We start from the raw sequence: 19,825 nt of genomic DNA, 5'->3' as shown, positions 1-19,825 counted from the left end.
TATGAGTGTATGTGAGGAACCCCATCAGGTGTCTACCCATGGACATAGCCTCCAGAGCACAGGAGTGCTTTGGACTTCTGTCCTGGCTATCCTGGCTTTGGAAAGAGGGCTGGATCCTTTCTTCTCTGCAGTTTGTGTGTTGGATTGTTAAGTGGATCTTAGAAACAGCTCAAAGTGCTGCACCGATTCCTAGACTCAGTTCTGTATAAAGTGCTTGAATGAGCTCCAGAATTAACCCGAGGCTGGGGACCAGGAGGGGGAGAGAAAGGATTCAAGGTCCATGGGGAGCAGACCTCTAATCACTGAAGACTTGTATGGGCAGCATGGCACTGCCTACCTGGTTTCCCCAGGGACTTAAAGAAAGAGGGATACAGCCTGGATCTTTCTCTGGACCCCTAAGCTGTAGCTGTCTACTATCTCACCTCCCAGACAATGGATTTCTCTCTGGGTAGCCAGAGATAGCTGTTACTGGTTCTGGATGTCCTTCAACTTTCCTTCACTTGCAGGTGGAGCTGGTGCTTCTTTGTCCACCCCCTCAGGGCAGGACTCATATCTCACTTGGTCATGGTTGGACCTCCAACCCCTTGTTGGTGCTCAACATCTGTTATACAAGTGCTTCTCTGAGTGTGATCCCAGTACCAGCAGTGTCAGCCTCAGCTAGGTGCATGTCAGCAGTGCAGATTCCTGGCCCACCCAGACCTACTAACAAGATAGTCTGGGAGTGGGGACCAGCACTCCAAAAACAAGTCTTATACAAGCTAACCTAATGTTGGTCACTGAGTTACTGTTGCCTGAATGGGTGGCCAAGGAGGACTGTCTTGGAGGGGGGCTGTTTCTCCTCCCCCACCTGGTCTAGAGGCTGTGGCTGTGGCTTTTCAGGATGGGGTGGATCTGGAGGAGGGAGCAGCTCCCTGGGCTGGTCTATCACTGAGTGTGTCTCCCTGTCCCATTCTCTCCTAGCCCATCATATGCTGCTTATAGCACGGATGGGATTTTACCCCCAAGGATAATGGCAGGCTTGCTACAGCAAATATGTAAGCTGTTCCGGTTGAGTAGTCGAGCATATCTGCTCTCCCGTGGACTGATTTCAAGTGCATTATACACACTCTTCTCAGAGAAAAATACCCAACGGCATTTCTCCGGAATGATTCCAGGTCTACCCTCTGGTGTGAGAAGCATTATTTGTGGGTAATAGAAGTCTGAAAATTAATTAGCATCTTATCGATTTCACTCCGTTGTCCTTGAATCATATTGCTATTGTTAACAGTAACCATCTAGCCTGACAAACTGTTAGTAACTAAATCTCTTATGGGCAGGAGCAGTGTGTTCTAGAGCCACGTGTGGATGAGGACCTATGTGGGACAGCCAGCAGGCAGGAGGGAATGCTGGGAAAGGGCAGGGGTGCTCATGGTAATTTTTGTGCTTCTAGGAACTACTCCTTCTACGTCCTCGACAACCAGAACTTGCAGCAGCTTTGGGATTGGGACCACCGTAACCTGACCATCAAAGCTGGGAAAATGTATTTTGCTTTCAATCCCAAATTGTGCGTCTCCGAAATTTACCGCATGGAAGAAGTGACGGGGACCAAAGGACGCCAGAGCAAAGGAGACATAAATACCAGAAACAATGGAGAACGAGCCTCCTGTGAGTGGACCCAATGGCTGTGACCAAGCAGACCCTCCTCCAATCTAGAATGGTGGCTCTACTTATAGGCCCCTCCTCGTGAAATGGGGAGGGGAACACAAGGCCTTACCCAGCACTCTGCTCCTGTGTGTGTCTCTTTGGACTCAGCAGTGGGGCAGATTCATGACAGATTCATATTTGTAAATTATCTTTTGCAGGTGCAGAAGCGTGCTAAACATTTACAGATAGATTCCTACCCAGATTTTACCCACGTGCTCACGGAACACAGGGTTAAATGTCTTTTAATGCACAGGAGTACAGTAAGATTATTATTTCTTTGAGATTATTTTTCAAGGAAGAGCTGGTCCCCTCCTCCACTGCCAGGGAGCAAGCTCGACTCAGTCTCCCGCAGTTTAGGGGGAAACCTGCGGGCAGAGGGGACCTAGCTACAAGCCCAGCACAGTGGCCATGGGTTCCCTGTCTCCCTTGGCCTCCTCCTTGCTCCCACTCCAACACGGAAAAGATGGAGAGAGCCTACCTCCCTGAACTGATACTGCTTGCTTGCTTGCTTGCTTGCTTGCTTGCTTTATTTATTTATTTATTTATTTATTTATTTATTTATTTATTTTTATATTTAGAACAACATAATTATAACCTTGCCATGGTTATATGACTTCTACCTTAAGGTCTCGTAGCTGAGATACAACAGTACATCTTTCATCTAACCCTGTATATCAAACTGCTTTTAAAAATGTGGTTCTATTTGGCTGGATAGAGTTATAAAAGGAAATTGTCTTTCTGCCATTGGCTTTTAATAAGGGAAGGGTATTTGAAAAAAAAATAGAGTAATTTATATGATCAGAAGTGATTTGTGCACATGCGCATACACACAGGTACCCACACATGCAGGAGGGGAGGGCTTGGGAAACCATTAGCATTTGTTTGGTTAGTTTCCCTGGTGTCTGGATTTACCTAGTAGACACTCAGCTCTGGAAGAGCTTTTAGAGGGAAGAAGCCTGACACAAAGCTATGTGGCATGTTGGCCACCAGCACCTTCTCCCCAAAATGCCCACCCAGCCCATGCTGTCCCCCTGCTTCAACCGTAGCAGAGTTAATGTGACTGAGCATTTTCAGAAGTGTTTCCTACTCTGAGTCCTACTTCCTATAGCCGGTCTGACCTGTCAGATTGTGAATATGGTGGCCATTTATTTTCCTCTGAAAACAGAATCCCATTTTCTCTTTTAATAACACATTAGCAGGAAATACAGTTTTTTTCTAACCTGAGATCAGCACATTTTGCCCCACTGACTTCTTAGTTTTCACTGCCTTTAGCCTCTGTATCACCTGTTGAGTGTGTGTCAGGATTCAAGCAAATAGAGGAAGAAAAGGACAGTCCATTAGGGAGCTTTCAGGTCTCCATGAAGGTTAGGCAGTCAGCAATGCTGCCCTGGGTCTCGTGGTCCTTTGAATCTGGCCAGATGTACCAGATGGGGCCTGGGGTGAGTCCCTGCCATACCCCTCTAGCAACTTCCAGACAGAACACAGGAGGCTTGGCCAAGTGGCATTGTTCTTGGCAATGCCTAATTCATTTTCCATTGTGTGTCAGCCCCAGCTGGAGGTCTTCAAGGAACATCCTTGTCCTTCCAGGCTGATAACCAAGTTCAGATGGAGAAAAGTGCCCCCCTGTGGCACACCTGGTCTATTAGCCTGTCTTGGCTGGTTCCACAGAACCAGATGGACATCCACAACCACAGGACAGGTGCTATCACAGCACAGAAGATGCAGCCTCGCCTAGAGGCTAACCCTCACCTTCCCTGGTTCCCTGGGTAGCCCGTGTCTTGGGGATCAGCAGAAAGACCCAGTGCCTTGCTCAAGTAGGCAATCCTTTTCGACTCAAGTTAGGAGTCATAGATTCAGGTCCTGGGTGACCAAGTGTGCTAAGACAAAGGGACAAGCTCCTTATGGCCCCGTGTGGTAAAGTGTCTGGGTCCTCAATAGAAATAAGAGAGCCAGACTGAGGAGTCCAGGAGGGGACTTAGCACGTACGGACAGCTTTGCAGATGAGGTTAAATACCGCAGGGCAGGTGACATGTAAGACATGTAAAGGAAGAGGACCTTGATCTTTGTCACAGATACTGCTTTGTACTGCAGGTGAAAGCGACGTCCTGCACTTCACCTCTACGACCACATGGAAGAATCGCATCATCATCACGTGGCACCGTTACCGGCCCCCTGACTACAGGGATCTCATCAGCTTTACTGTCTACTACAAGGAAGCGTGAGTTTCTGTGCTCAGTGGTATCCTGTGGGTGGGGCTGTGGGTGGGGACGCCTGTGCTTCACCCTCAGTCCTCCCTCCCCAGCTGTCACAGGACATCTGTCACTGTGGTGACAACCACAACATCACAGTGTACAGTGTTAGCTTGAGGCCTTTCACTCTTTTTCTTTTTTTTTTTTTAAGATTTTATTTATTTATTAGAGCATAAGCAGGGGGGAGGGGCAGAGGGAGAGGGTGAAGCAGACTCCCCACTGAACAGAAAGCCCAATGCAGGGCTCCATCCCAGGACCCAGAGATCACGACCTGAGCTGAAGGCAGATGCTTAAGTGACTGAGCCACCCAGGCACTTGAGGCCTTTCATTCTTCAGCGGGTCATTAGAAGGGTTTGAATAAAATAATTCCAAAAAGAAAAGCTTGTGTTTTAGAGAATTAGGTTAGTCCAGACATCCATAAAGTGGAATACAGAATGTGCCCACTAACCCTAAGAACTCTAGATTCCCTAGGGGTGACCCCCAGACAGATCTGTCATTTTATTCCTGTCCATAAGCCCTTCCCAAAACCTGCTCCTCTGCTCTAGGTTATGAGCCCTCTGAACCAGGGAAGGAAAAATGGAGGGAGACTGACCTTCATGTTTTGAACCTTTCATGATTTCTCCCAAAATCTGCTGGGGGCTTTTCTTGTGCCTACAGGTGATATCCACCTGCCTCAGCAGCCATCGCTTCCTCCAGAGGGCAGCTCTTTGGTCTCTCTCTCTTCCTTTCTTTGCCTCCTTATCCATGTGGTTCCCCCAGTCTCATTAATCACCCTCCTTAACCACCTCCAATTGTGATGCTGTAGGTCTCTTTCCCCAGTGGTTGGCTTCCCCAGAGCTAGAACCAGAGCCACCAATGGCAGTATCTGGTCCCCTTGCCCCTGCCATAGCCAGGACCCTGGGAAGGGTCATAGGAGTAAAAAAAAAAGCAGGTCTCAGGATTATTGGGTGCTCAGTGTGTTTCTGTGTGGGAGTCATTCATGGTCTTCTGTTATGATGACAGGGAGGGCCATGTTAACATCTGTTTCAGAAGCCAGAGGCTAGGGTCTGTCCGACCCTTTCATCTGATTGATGGAGAACCCCTACCCGCCCAAGTATGTGTGCAAAATATTCTCTCTTTGATGCTTCCGCCAGTGCTTTGGCATTTTCACCTGGTAATCTCACCAAGGAGTCAATGTTAGTTTCAGAGACAATCTGGAAGCTAAATACTTGAATATCATAAAATACTTAAGCAATCATAATTGTTTGCGAGCCATTGAGATTTTGAAAGCTCTATGTTGGAAGCTGTTCTTCTGTAGCAGAAGTCCTTTTCTCCCCAAAAGTTTTATTCTTCCTCAGTAGCTAATGTTTGCATTAAATTATTATGCTTATTTTGTTCTTAATGGTGAAAAAATGCCACAATTGGAAAAGAGAAAAATATCATTTGCTTGTATGCTTAAGGAGACGTGTTTTCAATCCCAGCAACAATTAGAATTTATTTTTCTTGAGGCAGAGTATGCAGTTCTACAATGTGTTTGTAAATGTGGTGAGACCTGGGGTCCAGTTGCTTATTAATTTTATCCTTCTGTACAAATCTAATTGACCATGTATTTCTAATTCCCATTATAGAAAGTGTGACGGGACGCCTGGGTGGCTCAGCAATTGAGTGTTTGCCTTTGACTCAGGGCATGATCCTGGGGTCTGGGATCAAGTCCCACATCGGGCTCCTGCAGAGAGCCTGCTTCTCCCTCTGCTTATGTCTCTGCCTCTTTCTCTCTGTGTCTCATGAGTACATAAATAAAATATTTTTTAAAAATAGAAAGTGTGATGTGCTTGGCCCTTGGGAAAGGTTTCTGAGAGTTTTGATGTCAGAGACCTAAAACTTTCTCTGAGTTTCACCCACTGTCTTGCAGACCTTTTAAAAACGTCACGGAGTATGATGGGCAGGATGCCTGTGGCTCCAACAGCTGGAATATGGTAGATGTGGACCTCCCTCCCAACAAGGACGTCGAGCCTGGCATTTTACTGCACGGACTGAAGCCCTGGACGCAGTATGCGGTTTATGTCAAGGCGGTGACCCTCACCATGGTGGAGAATGACCACATCCGTGGGGCTAAGAGTGAAATCTTGTACATTCGCACCAATGCTTCAGGTATCCGCACACCGCCCATCCCATATTCAAGCTCACCATGCTTGCCTATGACAAGTGTAGGCAGAGGGCCAGCAACACATGTGCCTGTTGTTTCTCTTGAACCTGGACCAGTCTGCTTTTTATGTATCTTTCTTACCAATAACTAATGCTCTGTCATACTTTTTTCTCAGTCCCAATACCCTGGGCTCTCCTGGGCCATTTTCTGACCCATCTCCTATCATCTGTCTGCCCTCCACCAGTGAGCCCAGGTCCTCCAGGAGGCTGGGGTGGTTTTTTTCGGAGGACCCCTCCAGGATACAGCCCCCTATTTTATTTTCATAGTTGAACCTCCAGGAGCTGAAAACATGCTAAGTTCGTGTCCCATTTACTTCATATGGCTACTTGGTTTTCCATCTTCATTCTGTAGGGACAGGGTTCCCAAGAAGGTAGACAGAATTTGGAAATGTCAGACAGAGTATGTATGTTGTGGACATTCCAGATATTCACTGGTAAAAGTGTTCCTCTTTCTGTCTCTGTCTTCATTTTCTAAACCACCTCATTTTTCTCAACCCCAGAGTCTGGAACTAATGAAAGCAGACATTTCTGTGTATTAGCTAAGTATATGAAAACCAGCTTAGAGGTAGGAAAATGCACATCATTTCTTTTTTTTTCTTAATAAATTAATTTTTATTGGTGTTCAATTTACCAACATACAGAATAACACCCAGTGCTCATCCCGTCAGGTGTCCCCCTCAGTGCCCATCACCCATTCACCCCCACCCCCCGCCCTCCTCCCCTTCCACCACCCCTAGTTCGTTTCCCAGAGTTAGGAGTCTTTATGTTCTGTCTCCCTTTCTGATATTTCCCACACATTTCTTCTCCCTTCCCCTCTATTCCCTTTCACTATTATTTATATTCCCCAAATGAATGAGAACATACACTGTTTGTCCTTCTCCGATTGACTTATTTCACTCAGCATAATACCCTCCAGTTCCATCCATGTTGAAGCAAATGGTGGGTATTTGTCGTTTCTAATGGCTGAGGAATATTCCATTGTATACATAAACCACATCTTCTTTATCCATTCATCTTTCGATGGACACCGAGGCTCCTTCCACAGTTTGGCTATTGTGGACATTGCTGCTATAAACATCAGGGTGCAGGTGTCCCGGCGTTTCACTGCATCTGAATCTTTGGGGTAAATCCCCAGCAGTGCAATTGCTGGGTCGTAGGGCAGGTCTATTTTTAACTCTTTGAGGAACCTCCACACAGTTTTCCAGAGTGGCTGCACCAGTTCACATTCCCACCAACAGTGTAAGAGGGTTCCCTTTTCTCCGCATCCTCTCCAACATTTGTGGTTTCCTGCCTTGTTAATTTTCCCCATTCTCACTGGTGTGAGGTGGTATCTCATTGTGGTTTTGATTTGTATTTCCCTGATGGCAAGTGATGAAGAGCATTTTCTCATGCACATCATTTCTAAAGACAATGATAAATATCCTTGGATGATAGGGGTGTTTAAAGAATACCCTTAAGGTAGCACAAAACAAGTTTAAATGGTGGAGAGGGTAAAGAAAAAGTGTTTATGGGGAAAACCTTTGGCTCCTGCATGCCTGCTTCTTCCTCCCTTCCTCCATCTCAGGGATCCCATAAGTAGTCACAATCATGTCACAGATCCTAAAGTGTTTATAGAAGTAAATCTGGCACAGGCTTCTGATCCTGGATGTGGGTAGTATAGCAGAGGCTCAAAGGCAACAAAACAAGTTATGCTTCCTAAGGTTTGGAAGTAAATTATTGTTGCCAGCTCAGGAAAAATACGAATCTTTCCTTATTATGACAAATTCTTTTTTTTTTCTTTTTTTTTTTTAAGATCCATTCAGGGGCACCTGGGTGGCTCAGTGGTTGAGTGTCTGCCTTTGGCTCAGGTTGTGATCCCAAGGTCCTGGGATTAAGTCCCATATCAGGCTCCATGCTGGAAGCCTGCTTCTTCCTCTGCCTGTGTCTCTGCCTCTCTCTTTGTGTCTCTCAGGAATAAATAAATAAAGTCTTTAAAAATAATAAAATAAAGGTTAATTCATTTACTTTAGAAAGAGAGTGAGCTGGGGGAGAGGGACAGAGAGGGAGAGAGAGAGTCCTCAAGCAGACTCCCCAGCAAACAGAGCCCAATGTGGGGCTCGCTCCCAGGATCCTGAGACCATGACCTGAGCTAAAATCCAGAGTCAGCTGCCCAACTGACTAAGCCACTCAAGCGCCCCTTATTATATGACGAATTCTTAAACCCATTTCCCTTCCCCAAAGATGGAAAACTAAGCACCATACAAATTGGGCCAGTTCCCTACATTTTGGCCCCTGTCCTTTCAAGTGGCAGAAAGAGAGGAAGGCCCGGTAAGTCCTCTGCTTCAGCTTTTTTGTGATACTTAGACTTGAAACATCGAGGGGTATGCTATTTATTCTTGAGATATTGACTTTGGAAATCTGAAAGTGGCCGAGCATCCCATGGTTATGTTTTTCCTGAAAAATCTGGCATTAGTCACAACTTCTTCCTAAAGCATCACTCCAAACAGGTGTTCAGAATCTTGTGTATGATATTATGGGCCTTAAAGTACCCTCAAGCTCTTTGCCCTTTGAAATTTTAAAAGTGGCTTGGATGGCCATGTTGTGTAAGTGATCTACAGTAAAGAGGTCTCTTTACTCTTTACTTTGGAAAACCCACGAAAATCAGTGTTTTCTTGTGAACCCAAGGAAAATATGATTATATGGTCCTGAGATGTGATTGCCCTTTATACATAAGGCAGCTCTGGGTTTGGGTTTGGGAGGCAGTAGTACATAAAGCTTGACCAGATTATTATGCTTTATCTGTAAATCAGTATTCTTTGGCTGCTAACAGAGTCTATTGCTTGCAGCCAAGGCTCTGTGTATGCTTGGGTTTGTGGACTGCTTTTCCTAGTCCTGCCTCATTCATTCTGTGAATGAATGAGGGGATCATGACCTGAGCCAAAGGCAGATGCTCAACCACTGAACCACCTAAGTGCCCCTAAATTAATACGATTTCAAAGAAAGATTTACTTGTCATCTCATGGATCTATGTTCACTGTGTCCTCACCCAGGTCATGCCTGTGGCTTCTTGTTGGTTTGCTACGACTACCTGCCAGCCTGGGTTTGGGGTTCATTCCATGTTCTGAAATGTCCTCTGTTGCTCTCTCCAGTTCCTTCCATTCCCCTGGATGTTCTTTCTGCGTCAAACTCCTCTTCTCAGCTCATTGTGAAATGGAACCCACCCTCTCTGCCCAACGGTAACCTCAGTTACTACATCGTGAGGTGGCAGCGGCAGCCCCAGGACAGTTACCTTTACCGCCACAACTACTGCTCCAAAGGTGAGTGGGAGGGATAGAGGCGAGGGGGCTTGGGACCAAACCCCAGCATCCGAATGGATCCAGGCCCCAATGTAACATGCAGCCCCTTGACAGTGCAAGCCCCTTGTCAGAACTCAGCTACATTCTCCACCGAGTATGCTGGTGGTGGCCCCTTTTCCTCCCCAGCACATACAACCTATTGATTTCTATTCCTGCTGGGCTTGTCTTTCCTGAGTAGATAAAATCCCCATCAGGAAGTATGCTGATGGCACCATCGATGTCGAAGAGGTGACAGAGAATCCCAAGACCGAAGTATGTGGTGGAGAGAAGGGGCCTTGCTGTGCCTGCCCCAAAACCGAGGCCGAGAAGCAGGCTGAGAAGGAGGAGGCCGAGTACCGCAAAGTGTTCGAGAATTTCCTGCACAACTCCATCTTTGTGCCCAGGTACCACTGCCATTTGAGAACATCTCCAGGCTGCTGGTCCTCAGGCAGGTTCCGTTGCTTTGTCCCCACTCAGGGGGGTTTATAGGTCAGCAGCCTCCTGGCAGAACCTGTGGCCATCAGGGGAAGGACCAACAAAACAAGGTATCAGCTTGGTTGAGTGAGGTAGGGGCCGTGGAAGCCGGTTAGCCCTGACGGAGGGGCCGCCCCAGCCACACAGCCTCCCACAGAGGCAGGTGGGCTCTCAGCTGTGGGGACAGGGAAGTGAAACTTGGGAGAGGCTCACACCCTCAGACACCAGTGAATGGAGGGCCCTTTCTGTCCATCGCACCACTCTTCCCTGCTGCCTCTCAAAGCCAGGCTGAGAAGTGAAGCCAGAGTGAGTTTTGGAAGTGCCCCAACCTCCAAGCACAACCAGGTGCCACAGGCATCCCTGACACACACGTTTGAGGAGCAGCGTAGAGGACAGCCTTTCAGGGTAAAGCGGTCTCTGTCCCCAGGAATCCATCTCCTCCCCTGCCCCGGTCCCCATTTCCACTAAGTGAGGACAAAAGTGGAGGAAGGTAAATATGCAAAGCCGCACTATTCACAGTAGCCAAAGCTGGGAGCAACCCACATGTCCATCAGTAGATGAATGGATAGGCAAAATATGATCTATCCACACAATGGAATATTACCCAACCATGAAAAGGAATGAGATTCTGACAAGGGGCACAACTTGGATGGACCTTGAAAACATTATGCTAAGTGAAAGAAGTCAGACACAAAAATTATAGGATTCCACACATATGAGGCATCTACCAGAGGCCAATTTGTGACAGAAGGTGCATTCGAGGTTTCCAGGGGCTAGGGGGTTGGGAGGGAGAAACAGAGAGTTTGGCTTTAATGAGTCCAAGAGCTTCTGTTTGAGGCAATGAAAGATTTTGGAAACAGTGGTGATGGTGATTACATCATGAATATAATCAATGCCACTGAATTATATACTTGAAAATGGCCAAAATGGCAAGATGTGGGTATTTTTTTTATTCAAAAATTTTATTTTACCACAATAAGAAATGGTTTAAAAAAAACATGGAGGGGAGTCCAGCAGGGTAGCCCTGCAATGTCTGGGGAAGGAGATGGAAACAGAGTGGTGGTCCTTGTTTCCTTTTTCCTCCTAAAAAATTATAGTGTTGCGTTTACAAATAGCCTCTTGCCTGAAATGTGAGCGGAGGAACTGGACTCTGTTGCATCTACATGCTGCTGGCTCCTACGGCGTCCCAGCCACCTGCCCACTGCCCAGCATGTTCTATGATCACTGTCCTTCCTGCCCCTGCCCCTGAGAGGCACCAGAAGTCTGTAGCTTCTTTTTATTCTGTAATAACTTTGCCCTTAAAGGCTTACTTAGGTTGTAACAACGAATGGCTTTTAAAGTGATTTTTTTCCCATCAAGTGACCTTTCTGATATTTGTGTAATAGTCAAAGATAGCCATTGTACTTTGAAAAGTCCTCAAGAAGTGAAGACCTCTTAGAGTTGGAAGCATTCTTTTCAGAACATAGCTCTTCGTTGCTTAGTGCCTTTCTGCCCCTTTTCTCCTCTCTAGGAGTGTGAAGGTGTGAGAGCCCACCATAGGTCCTAGGTCCTCCCCACCTGCTCCACTGGAGACATCTCCTTATAGGGTTGCAGATCAAGTGTTAGTCTAGATTGTGTGTCATGTGTGGTTCCAAGAATAAGAGCATTTGAGGAGCTCAAAGATGTGTAAAAACTAGAATTCAGGCTTAGTGACTTCTCTAACAGCCTAATTAGTTAACGAGCCATTTGGGACTTGGCCTTCCTTTGGACACACCAATGGCACACACATGGGCCATTTTCCGCATGTCAGCAGGGACTCAGCTAGTGCTTCTCCCTATGGACAGATGCAGGTGAGTTTAGAGTGTCCCAAATAGGCTGGGCAGGAGTTGTCTGTTTATTTTCCAGCAAAAGCTGTCGGCTGCATTGCTATCTTGTCCCACCGACCTGCCAGAAGTTCAGATTGTGAGTCCAGGCTTTGGAAAAGTTTTGCAAAAGGGCCCCGAGCTTTCAGTTTGTAGTTGCAAAGCAGTACCTTTCTTTCTCATCAGATGGGGAACACAAGATCGGGCAATGTGAAGGCAGAGCTGTGGCTGACACAGATATTATTAATGCATTGTGTTCGTGTTGGTGAATTCAAAATAAGCCTCCTCTCATGCCAAATTACCCCTGACGAATGCATGCATCCACCCCTTTGGCCCGGACATTCTCTCTCCTAAGATAAGTCTGACCTGCTATTCAGTCTTTTCATAGGATGAATATAAATACCACATTTGCCCACGGTGAGCAGCCACAATTTATACAAACTTCATATTGTTTTTTTTTAATGCCTTTTACTGAGGATGTAAATCTCACATCCACACAATTTGCAACACAATTTTGATAGAAGGAGTGTCTAAGTGGCAGAATGATTGAATCATAAAGGAAGGTTTTCTGTTTTACAACTAAACTATCCCAAGACGATTTTTATTTCTTTCAATTCATTCTAAGAACAATTTGTTTGGGGGCTCAAACCAGTCAAGTTTGGTATGTTAAATATTGTCCAACATGTCCCACATGGTTTGAAATAGAATGGAAACTAGAGTTGGTAGTGAATATCTTTTATTGACCACAGCCTTTATTTTTTAATTTATTTATTTAAATTTTATTTAAATTCCATTAATTAACATATAATGGATTATTGGTTTCAGAGGTAGAATTCAGTGATTCATCAGTCTTGTCTAACACCCAGTGCTCATTTCATCATGTGCCTTCCTTAATGCTCATCACCCAGTTATCCCATCCCCCACCCACCTCCCCTCCAGCAACCTTCAGGTTGTTTCCTATGATTAAGACTCTCTTACAGTGGGGCACCTGGGTGACTCAGTGGTTGAGCATCTGCCTTTGTCTCAGGTCGTGATCCTGGGGTCCTGGGATCAAGTCCCACATTGGGCTCCCCAAGAGAGCCTGCTTCTCCCTCTACCTATGTTTCTGCTTCTCTCTCTTCATGTCTTTCATGAATAAATAAATAAAATCTTTTAAGGAAAAAGTTTCTTACAGTTTATCTGCCTCTCCAATTTTGTGTTGTTTTATTTTTTCCTCTTTTCCCCTATGACCCTCTGTTTTGTTTCTTAAATTCCACATATGAGTGAAATCATTTGATACTTGTCTTTCTCTGATTGACTTATTTCACTTAGCATAATATCTTCAAGTTCTATCCACGTCATTGCAAATGGCAAAATTTCATTTTTTGACAGCTGCGTAGTATTCCGTTGTATGTATATACCACATCTTCTTTATCCATTCATCTGTCGGTGGGCATCTGGGTTCTTTCCATAGTATGACTGTGGTGGACATTGCTGATATAAACATTGGGGTGCAGGTGCCCTTTTGGATCATTACATCTGTATCTTTGGGGTAAATATCCACTAATTGCTTTAGTGGGTCGTAGGGTAGCTCTACTTTCAACTTTTTGAGGAACCTCTACACTGTTTTCCAGAGTGGCTACACTAGCTTGCTTTCCTACCAACAGTGTAAGAGGGTTCCCCTCTCTCTGCATCCTCACCAACATCTGTCATTTCCTGACTTGTTAATTTTAGCCATTCTGACTGGTGTGACATGGTATCTCATTGTGGTTTTGACTAGTATTTCCCTGATGGCAAGTGATGTTGAGCACTTTTTCATGTGTCTGTTTAGCCTTTATTTTTTAAATCACACAGTTGGGTTTAAGTAACTGAAATGTTGACACATGTTGAAGATTAAAAGGTTTTTCTGATGGAGTAAGTTGTGTCATGGAGTGGGAATAGGGAAAGCTCTCAGTGATACTTGCTATTGGTCATACCACTTGGAAATGTGACTATTTACAGAGAATCATGGGCATGCCATTCTGCTTGTCCCATATCTTATGTTCCTGATGTTGTTCCATGTGGCCTACCTCTGCCCAGTCCCTAAATTGGTGTCATCAGTAATAGTTGTAATTCCAGGTAAATGGCGATGGGCTTCAGGAAGGGTTTGGGCAGAGTATTATTTTGCAGTGGATTAAACCCAAGTTTTGTGTTGGTTTTATGTGTTGCACTGATTTTGAAAAGAAGGCAGGACATTCATTCTGGTAGGTGTCAAAAAGATCTCCATAGCAATAAATGTAATTCCTTGTGTCCTTCTGTTCCAAGATTGATTGATGTGCAGTGTGTGAGGATAGAAAATTATCAGTCTCCTAACTTATTTCCTAACCTTTCCTCCCCCAATATTATGAAAGCGATTTTCAGTGGGGCCATTAGCACATGGCCTTTCCCTGTGGTTCTCTATCTGGTGGAATGAGCATATATGGGTTGAGTGCTTCATGTTTTTGGTCAGGACCCAGTGGGTCACTGCACAAAAGTGGTGACAGCATTTTCTGCAGGGGAATCCACAGGCTGGGCAGCCTGGGGAGCTCAAGCCCCCTGCTTTTCCCTTCCAGGTCTGTCACGTCCAAGCAAATAAGGACCCACAGGAAACCTGCTGAGTGTCAGCTGACCACAAATGGCTTCCCAGGTGCCCTAATTCCCTGTGGGACTTCTCTTTCTCCCATAAGCAAGAACTGATGAGCATTCCCATTTTTTTTATGTTTCTTCTTGCCATGAGATTTCAGTTTTCTTTCCCAGATGAACTTTTTTCTGCTTCCTTTCTACCCTTTGCCTGTGCACAGGATGAGTGATGCCCACTGACAGGCTCAGTGTGGAATGGGCAGCACCTCGGTTCTCACTGCTGCTGGTGGCCGGCCCAAGGCTGGCTGTTTGTCATCTGGGTGCTTACCCTCCTCCTCTCTTGCTGTTGTTTCCTGTAAATGCTAGGGGCTTGTTTTTAAGGTTCCTCAGGGGGAACCCAGAGCCCTTTTATTCCCACATCCCACAATAGCAGCTGTGAAGGGTCACCCCCCCCCCCCAGCTTCATGGACCGCATCATCTTCCCTTTTGGGCACAGACATTCTCTTTTCTCTTTTGCTGTCCTATTGCTTTTGTGGCTATTATCGAAAGCCCTAGTCAAGTCCATGACAGTGACTCCATCTCAGTCAATAGCAGGGCCTTGGAGAGGACACAGGGAGTGCTGAGTGGGAGGCAAAGTCAGGCTGGAGAGACCTCCAGGAGTGTGAGAAATACAGATACTAGGCTTTCAGAGGAAGAGGGGGCCAGTGGGAGCCCCAGAGGGAAGGGTCTGGGGGTCCAGGCAAGTGCTCGCTGCCTGGTATATTTCTTTCCTCAAAGGGGGTCAGAGAAGCCACCAACCCCAGGCCTTTGAACCACCCACCCTGCCTCTACCACATGCCTCACCTCTCACCTCACCCATTAATAAATTTTAGTGTGACCAGCAGGTTGGTCATCTTCAATGCTTAGCTATGAGGCCAGTGGACTACATAGCATGGACATTCTGATGAAAGGGCCAAGCTAGGATCCCTGGGTGGCGCAGTGGTTTGGCGCCTGCCTTTGGCCCAGGGCGCGATCCTGGAGACCCGGGATCGAATCCCACGTCAGGCTCCCGGTGCATGGAGCCTGCTTCTCCCTCTGCCTATGTCTCTGCCTCTCTCTCTCTCTCACTGTGTGCCTATCATAAATAAATAGATAGATAGATAGATAGATAGATAGATAGATAGATAGATAGATAGATAGATGAAAGAAAGAAAGAAAGAAAGAAAGAAAGAAAGAAAGAAAGAAAGAAAGAAAGAAAGAAGAAAGAAAGAAAGAGCGAGCCAAGCTGCTGCAGGGTCAGGGGTGACTGAAGCATTTGTTTGCCTCTTGATACAATCAAGGAACCTCTCCGGGAGCCAGGGGGCAGCTTGTGTGCTGATTCTGAGGTTTGCAGGGTAGAGAAAGGAATATAAATAATGAAGAAGGAAATCCCCATATAATGTGTTGGTTCTTATCCAGAGGGGCTGAATAGCTCCTTTCATCCAAAGTTCAGATTTTTCTTTCCTTTCCGTTACTCTAAACCCAAGTCATAGAAGGGACAAAAGAGGTAGAGGCACTTACAAGCCAAGTTTCTCTCTTCCTTGCAGACCTGAAAGGAAGCGTAGAGATGTTACACAAGTCACCAACACCACCATGTCCAGCCGAAGCAGGAACACCACGGTGGTGGACACCTATAATATCACAGACCCAGAAGAGCTCGAGACAGAATACCCTTTCTTTGAGAGCAGAGTGGATAACAAGGAGAGAACTGTAATCTCTAACCTCCGGCCTTTTACCCTGTACCGCATTGACATCCACAGCTGCAATCATGAGGCTGAGAAGCTGGGCTGCAGTGCCTCCAACTTTGTTTTTGCAAGAACCATGCCTGCAGGTAGGGTGTGATCCAGCAAACCCCACTCCTGACTTGCTCACAGCCCTGTGGAGAAACTTGTGTTTTATGGACGCAGAGTCTGTCCTCCAGGACGATGACCCTTAGTCTCTGTTGTGCTTACTAAAGAACAAGTGGTCATCTCTAGGCAGCATGGTAGACCAACAGCCCAGGGAATGGAGTCCACTCATAATGACATCATTTCCAACCTAGTCTCTGCACAGAGTACTATAAGAGCAGGGAGGGAGCGCCCTTCTAGGTTAACTCTCCTCCTACTTGGTGTCATTGTACATTCCCACGGCCCTTTTCCCCATTTGTGCACATGTAAATTTGCCTGGTCCCTCCTGAATCCTTGGGTTCTGTGGAATCCATTAGCTGCTTTGACTCAGAGCGGTACCTTCACTCCTCAAGGTCAACTGCTTGTGTTGCCTTTGGTGCTGCCTCTTGGGTCTTCACCTTCCCCTTGGAAGTTAGAAGCTGCCTGTTGTTCACGCTGCCATCCATCTTCAGGGATGGGCCAACTGCCCATTCTCTTTCCTGCCTGAGGCAGCAGGAAGTAGAAGGAGTCCAGAAGAAGAGCCTAGAAGGGAGGCCTCCAGGGCACAATTCTGGCTGTTGCACGTGCATGTCTCAAGGCAGCTGTCAACTTCCCTTGCCTGAGTTTCCCAACTCATCTGGGAGAGACAGAAGCTAGCTCGTTGACCAAAGCTTTCCCCAGCTATAACTTGCAGTGATTCTTGCTCACTACTTGGCTTACTGCTTTAAGCCGAAGCAAGAGAGCAAAGCACCCAGCCTCAGCTAGCATCTGCTGGAGGGGAATGGTTGACAGTGGCCACCGGCTGGCTCTCAGCACCAGCTTCCCAGAGGCTTCCTCACAGGCCTGGCTTGGGGGCCGTCCCTCAGGCCTCCATCAAAGCTATGTCTGCCTCATGCAGATGCAGACCTGGAAGGGTCCGTGTCATGGCCTGGAAGCTTGCCACCACCACCTCTACTTACAAGGCACCTTTTCGATGCTGCTTGTGTTCAGTGGCATCACATAATTTCCTTTCTCAAGTGGTAGAAGCCAAATACCAGAAATAAGTGACTCAGGCTGCCAGGATTTTCCTACTGTACTCTATAGCAGGCTTTTTTGATGGCGGGGGGTTGGGAGGTGTTGGGTAAGGTCCAAGGGGAAGGAAGGTATTGTGGCATCTTGAGACTTCTGGGTCGTTAAATTGCTCATATGCTAAACCCCCGTGCTATGTGTGAGCAGTTGGCTTTTGTGGAGTGTATGTGGTGACCGCCCTGGGCCCCTCATGCACAGAGAATGCTCAGGTTAGCTCACCCCAAGGAACCTGAATCTCACTTTATCACTTGTTTAAATTGTTGCACAGAAGGAGCAGATGACATTCCTGGGCCAGTGACCTGGGAGTCAAGGCCTGAAAACTCCATCTTTTTAAAGTGGCCAGAACCTGAGAATCCCAATGGATTGATTCTAATGTATGAAATAAAATATGGATCCCAAATCGAGGTAAGACTGGGGCAGTGGTCCCCACCTGGCTGTGTTGCCATTATAATTGAGAGCATATGCCACAGCACAGTACAGACCACCTCCTGGTTAGCTGAGAACTTAACTTAAAATGAGGAGGTAAGTCAGTGAGGATTTACGTCTTTCTACCAGCTCTAAGGAAAATACTCAGTATGTGAGGAGAGGGGCTTGTTTTCACCCTTCAGAAACTATTTTGTTATATAAAATGATCTTTCAGCATGAGCTAGATTGGTCTTAAAAACTTTTCATCTTGCTGGAACTCTTTTTGATTACCAAATATATATATTTGGTTAGAACTTGGTTATGTTTACAGTTACTGGAAGATTACCATTCAACACTTGGTTTCTTCCCTGTTATTGCAAATCGGGATCACTCTTAGGTGGGACATGAGAGATTGGGTGGCAGGAGGCACCCATTTCTCACATGCTTGTGGGAAGTTGGCACTTACTTATGTTTTATTTCCCCCAGGATCAGCGAGAATGTGTATCCAGACAGGAGTACAGGAAGTATGGAGGTGCCAAGCTTAACCGGCTCAACCCGGGGAACTATACAGCCCGGATCCAGGCCACTTCTCTCTCTGGGAATGGGTCGTGGACGGATCCTGTGTTCTTCTATGTCCCAGCCAAAAGTAAGGCATGGACAAGGAGTAGTTGGAAAACCCGAAAGCAGGTCGGGCCAGGATTGGGAAAGCCTGGGCTGTCGGGGCTCTCTCTGACTTTCTGATTTTCCATTGGAACCAAAGTTGGCCAAATTTCAGAAGGGTCACACTTCAGCCAGCACCTCATTTGGGAGCTCAAGCAAGGGAATGGCTTCATGGAGTTCCTATTCCTACCTCATTTGGTGGGCAGGGAGAGGATCTCAGCCCCTTTTGAAGCAGTCAGCAAGAGGCCTTTGCTTGCAACTTGTTTTATGTCTGAAGCATTTTACAAAGCACTGAATTGACCATTCCAGCTCTTGTCCAATTAGCTGCTAGTCCGGGCTCAGATTTAGGGCTTAGAATCTTAAGGAGTGACAGAAACCTGGGAGCCATCTGGCCCAGCCTGTTCCAGGGCAGGAGTCCTTGTGACAGCATCTCAGACTGAGATGTCCCCTTGACTGCCTGTTGGTAAAGAGGTACTGCCTGCACTTTTAAAGTACCAACATGCATTGAAAGTACACAGAGATTGGGCCATGTTGTGATTTCATGCTCAAACTGTTGGCAAGACAAAATTCTTAGAAGGCCATACTCGGCAAGGATTTCAGATATGGAAACTGAGTTTTATGAAATGTATGAGTACACCAAGAGCCCAGTGCTGGCTTGGCCAAGAAAGTGGAGTATTTTATTTGGTGACATAAATATTCCGTATTATTTCCATATTGAGTTTCTATTTCTTATTAGAAACCCAGTTTTTCAGATGATTTCAGTCTTGGATAATGGGATCAAATTTGGCATAACATTGTTCCTTACTGCCCCATGTGAAAGAGCAGCCCACCTTGCTTACTGATGCTAATTATGGGTCCAGTGGGTAGTCCCCACATCCCTGGTCCCTCCTGGTGTCCACATCCGTGCTGCCCTGACCTGAGGTCTGAGTTTTTAAAATTCAGGATTCAGCCTATCTAGTGGTCTACCTGGTCAGTGCCTAACAGTCAAAGACAGGTATTTGAAAATCCTAAGAGTACAGATACCAAAGGAAGGATGGTGTGAATAGAATTACAGACCTGGAGGTAGCATTTTATGAGCCTGGCACTGGGCCTGAATTTAAGGGCAAATAGATAGCTTAGGCAGATAATTCTGAAATAGTCTGAATTCTCCATGGTCCACTAACCTGTTCTTACCAGGAGCCTATGCCAACCAGTCCAGTGCTAGAACCTTCACAGTGATGCCTAGAACCCTCTCCAGAGCAGTGGCTGGCCTTTTCCTTCTCTCCTCTCTGCATCCAACTCTTAGGACCAGAGCCTAGGTTAGTAGTGTAGTGTCAAGGCTGCAGTCTTTGAAATAGCAGCCTTGGCTTCTCTTCGGACAGGGCATGTTCCCCTCCACCACTGCTACCCTGTCTTTAACCCTGGGAGTGCTGGGATGCCACAGGGAAACCTGAGAGCCCCTCTGGTAGACTCTTTCCAGCAGAAGTTGGTATATACTGCAAGAAAAT

At 46.4% G+C, this 19,825-nt stretch overlaps 1 protein-coding gene across 1 annotated transcript in view; it reads left to right on the top strand.

Moving 5' to 3' along the window:
• IGF1R (insulin like growth factor 1 receptor) overlaps window positions 1-19,825 on the top strand; it is a 299,635-nt gene that overhangs the window by 248,496 nt on the left and 31,314 nt on the right. Inside the window, exons 6-13 of the mRNA XM_055326274.1 lie at window positions 1,430-1,644; window positions 3,775-3,901; window positions 5,824-6,062; window positions 9,245-9,412; window positions 9,630-9,834; window positions 15,888-16,171; window positions 17,542-17,678; window positions 18,165-18,324. Of these exons, the coding sequence (XP_055182249.1) occupies window positions 1,430-1,644; window positions 3,775-3,901; window positions 5,824-6,062; window positions 9,245-9,412; window positions 9,630-9,834; window positions 15,888-16,171; window positions 17,542-17,678; window positions 18,165-18,324 (1,535 nt within the window). The remainder of the gene's footprint in view (window positions 1-1,429; window positions 1,645-3,774; window positions 3,902-5,823; window positions 6,063-9,244; window positions 9,413-9,629; window positions 9,835-15,887; window positions 16,172-17,541; window positions 17,679-18,164; window positions 18,325-19,825) is intronic.

The sequence above is a fragment of the Nyctereutes procyonoides genome, unplaced genomic scaffold (genome assembly GCF_905146905.1).
Source record: "Nyctereutes procyonoides isolate TBG_1078 unplaced genomic scaffold, NYPRO_anot_genome, whole genome shotgun sequence".
Lineage (NCBI taxonomy): Eukaryota > Metazoa > Chordata > Mammalia > Carnivora > Canidae > Nyctereutes > Nyctereutes procyonoides.
The sequence above is the reverse complement of the archived record's forward strand: the minus strand, read 5'-3'. Positions and strand labels throughout refer to the sequence as shown.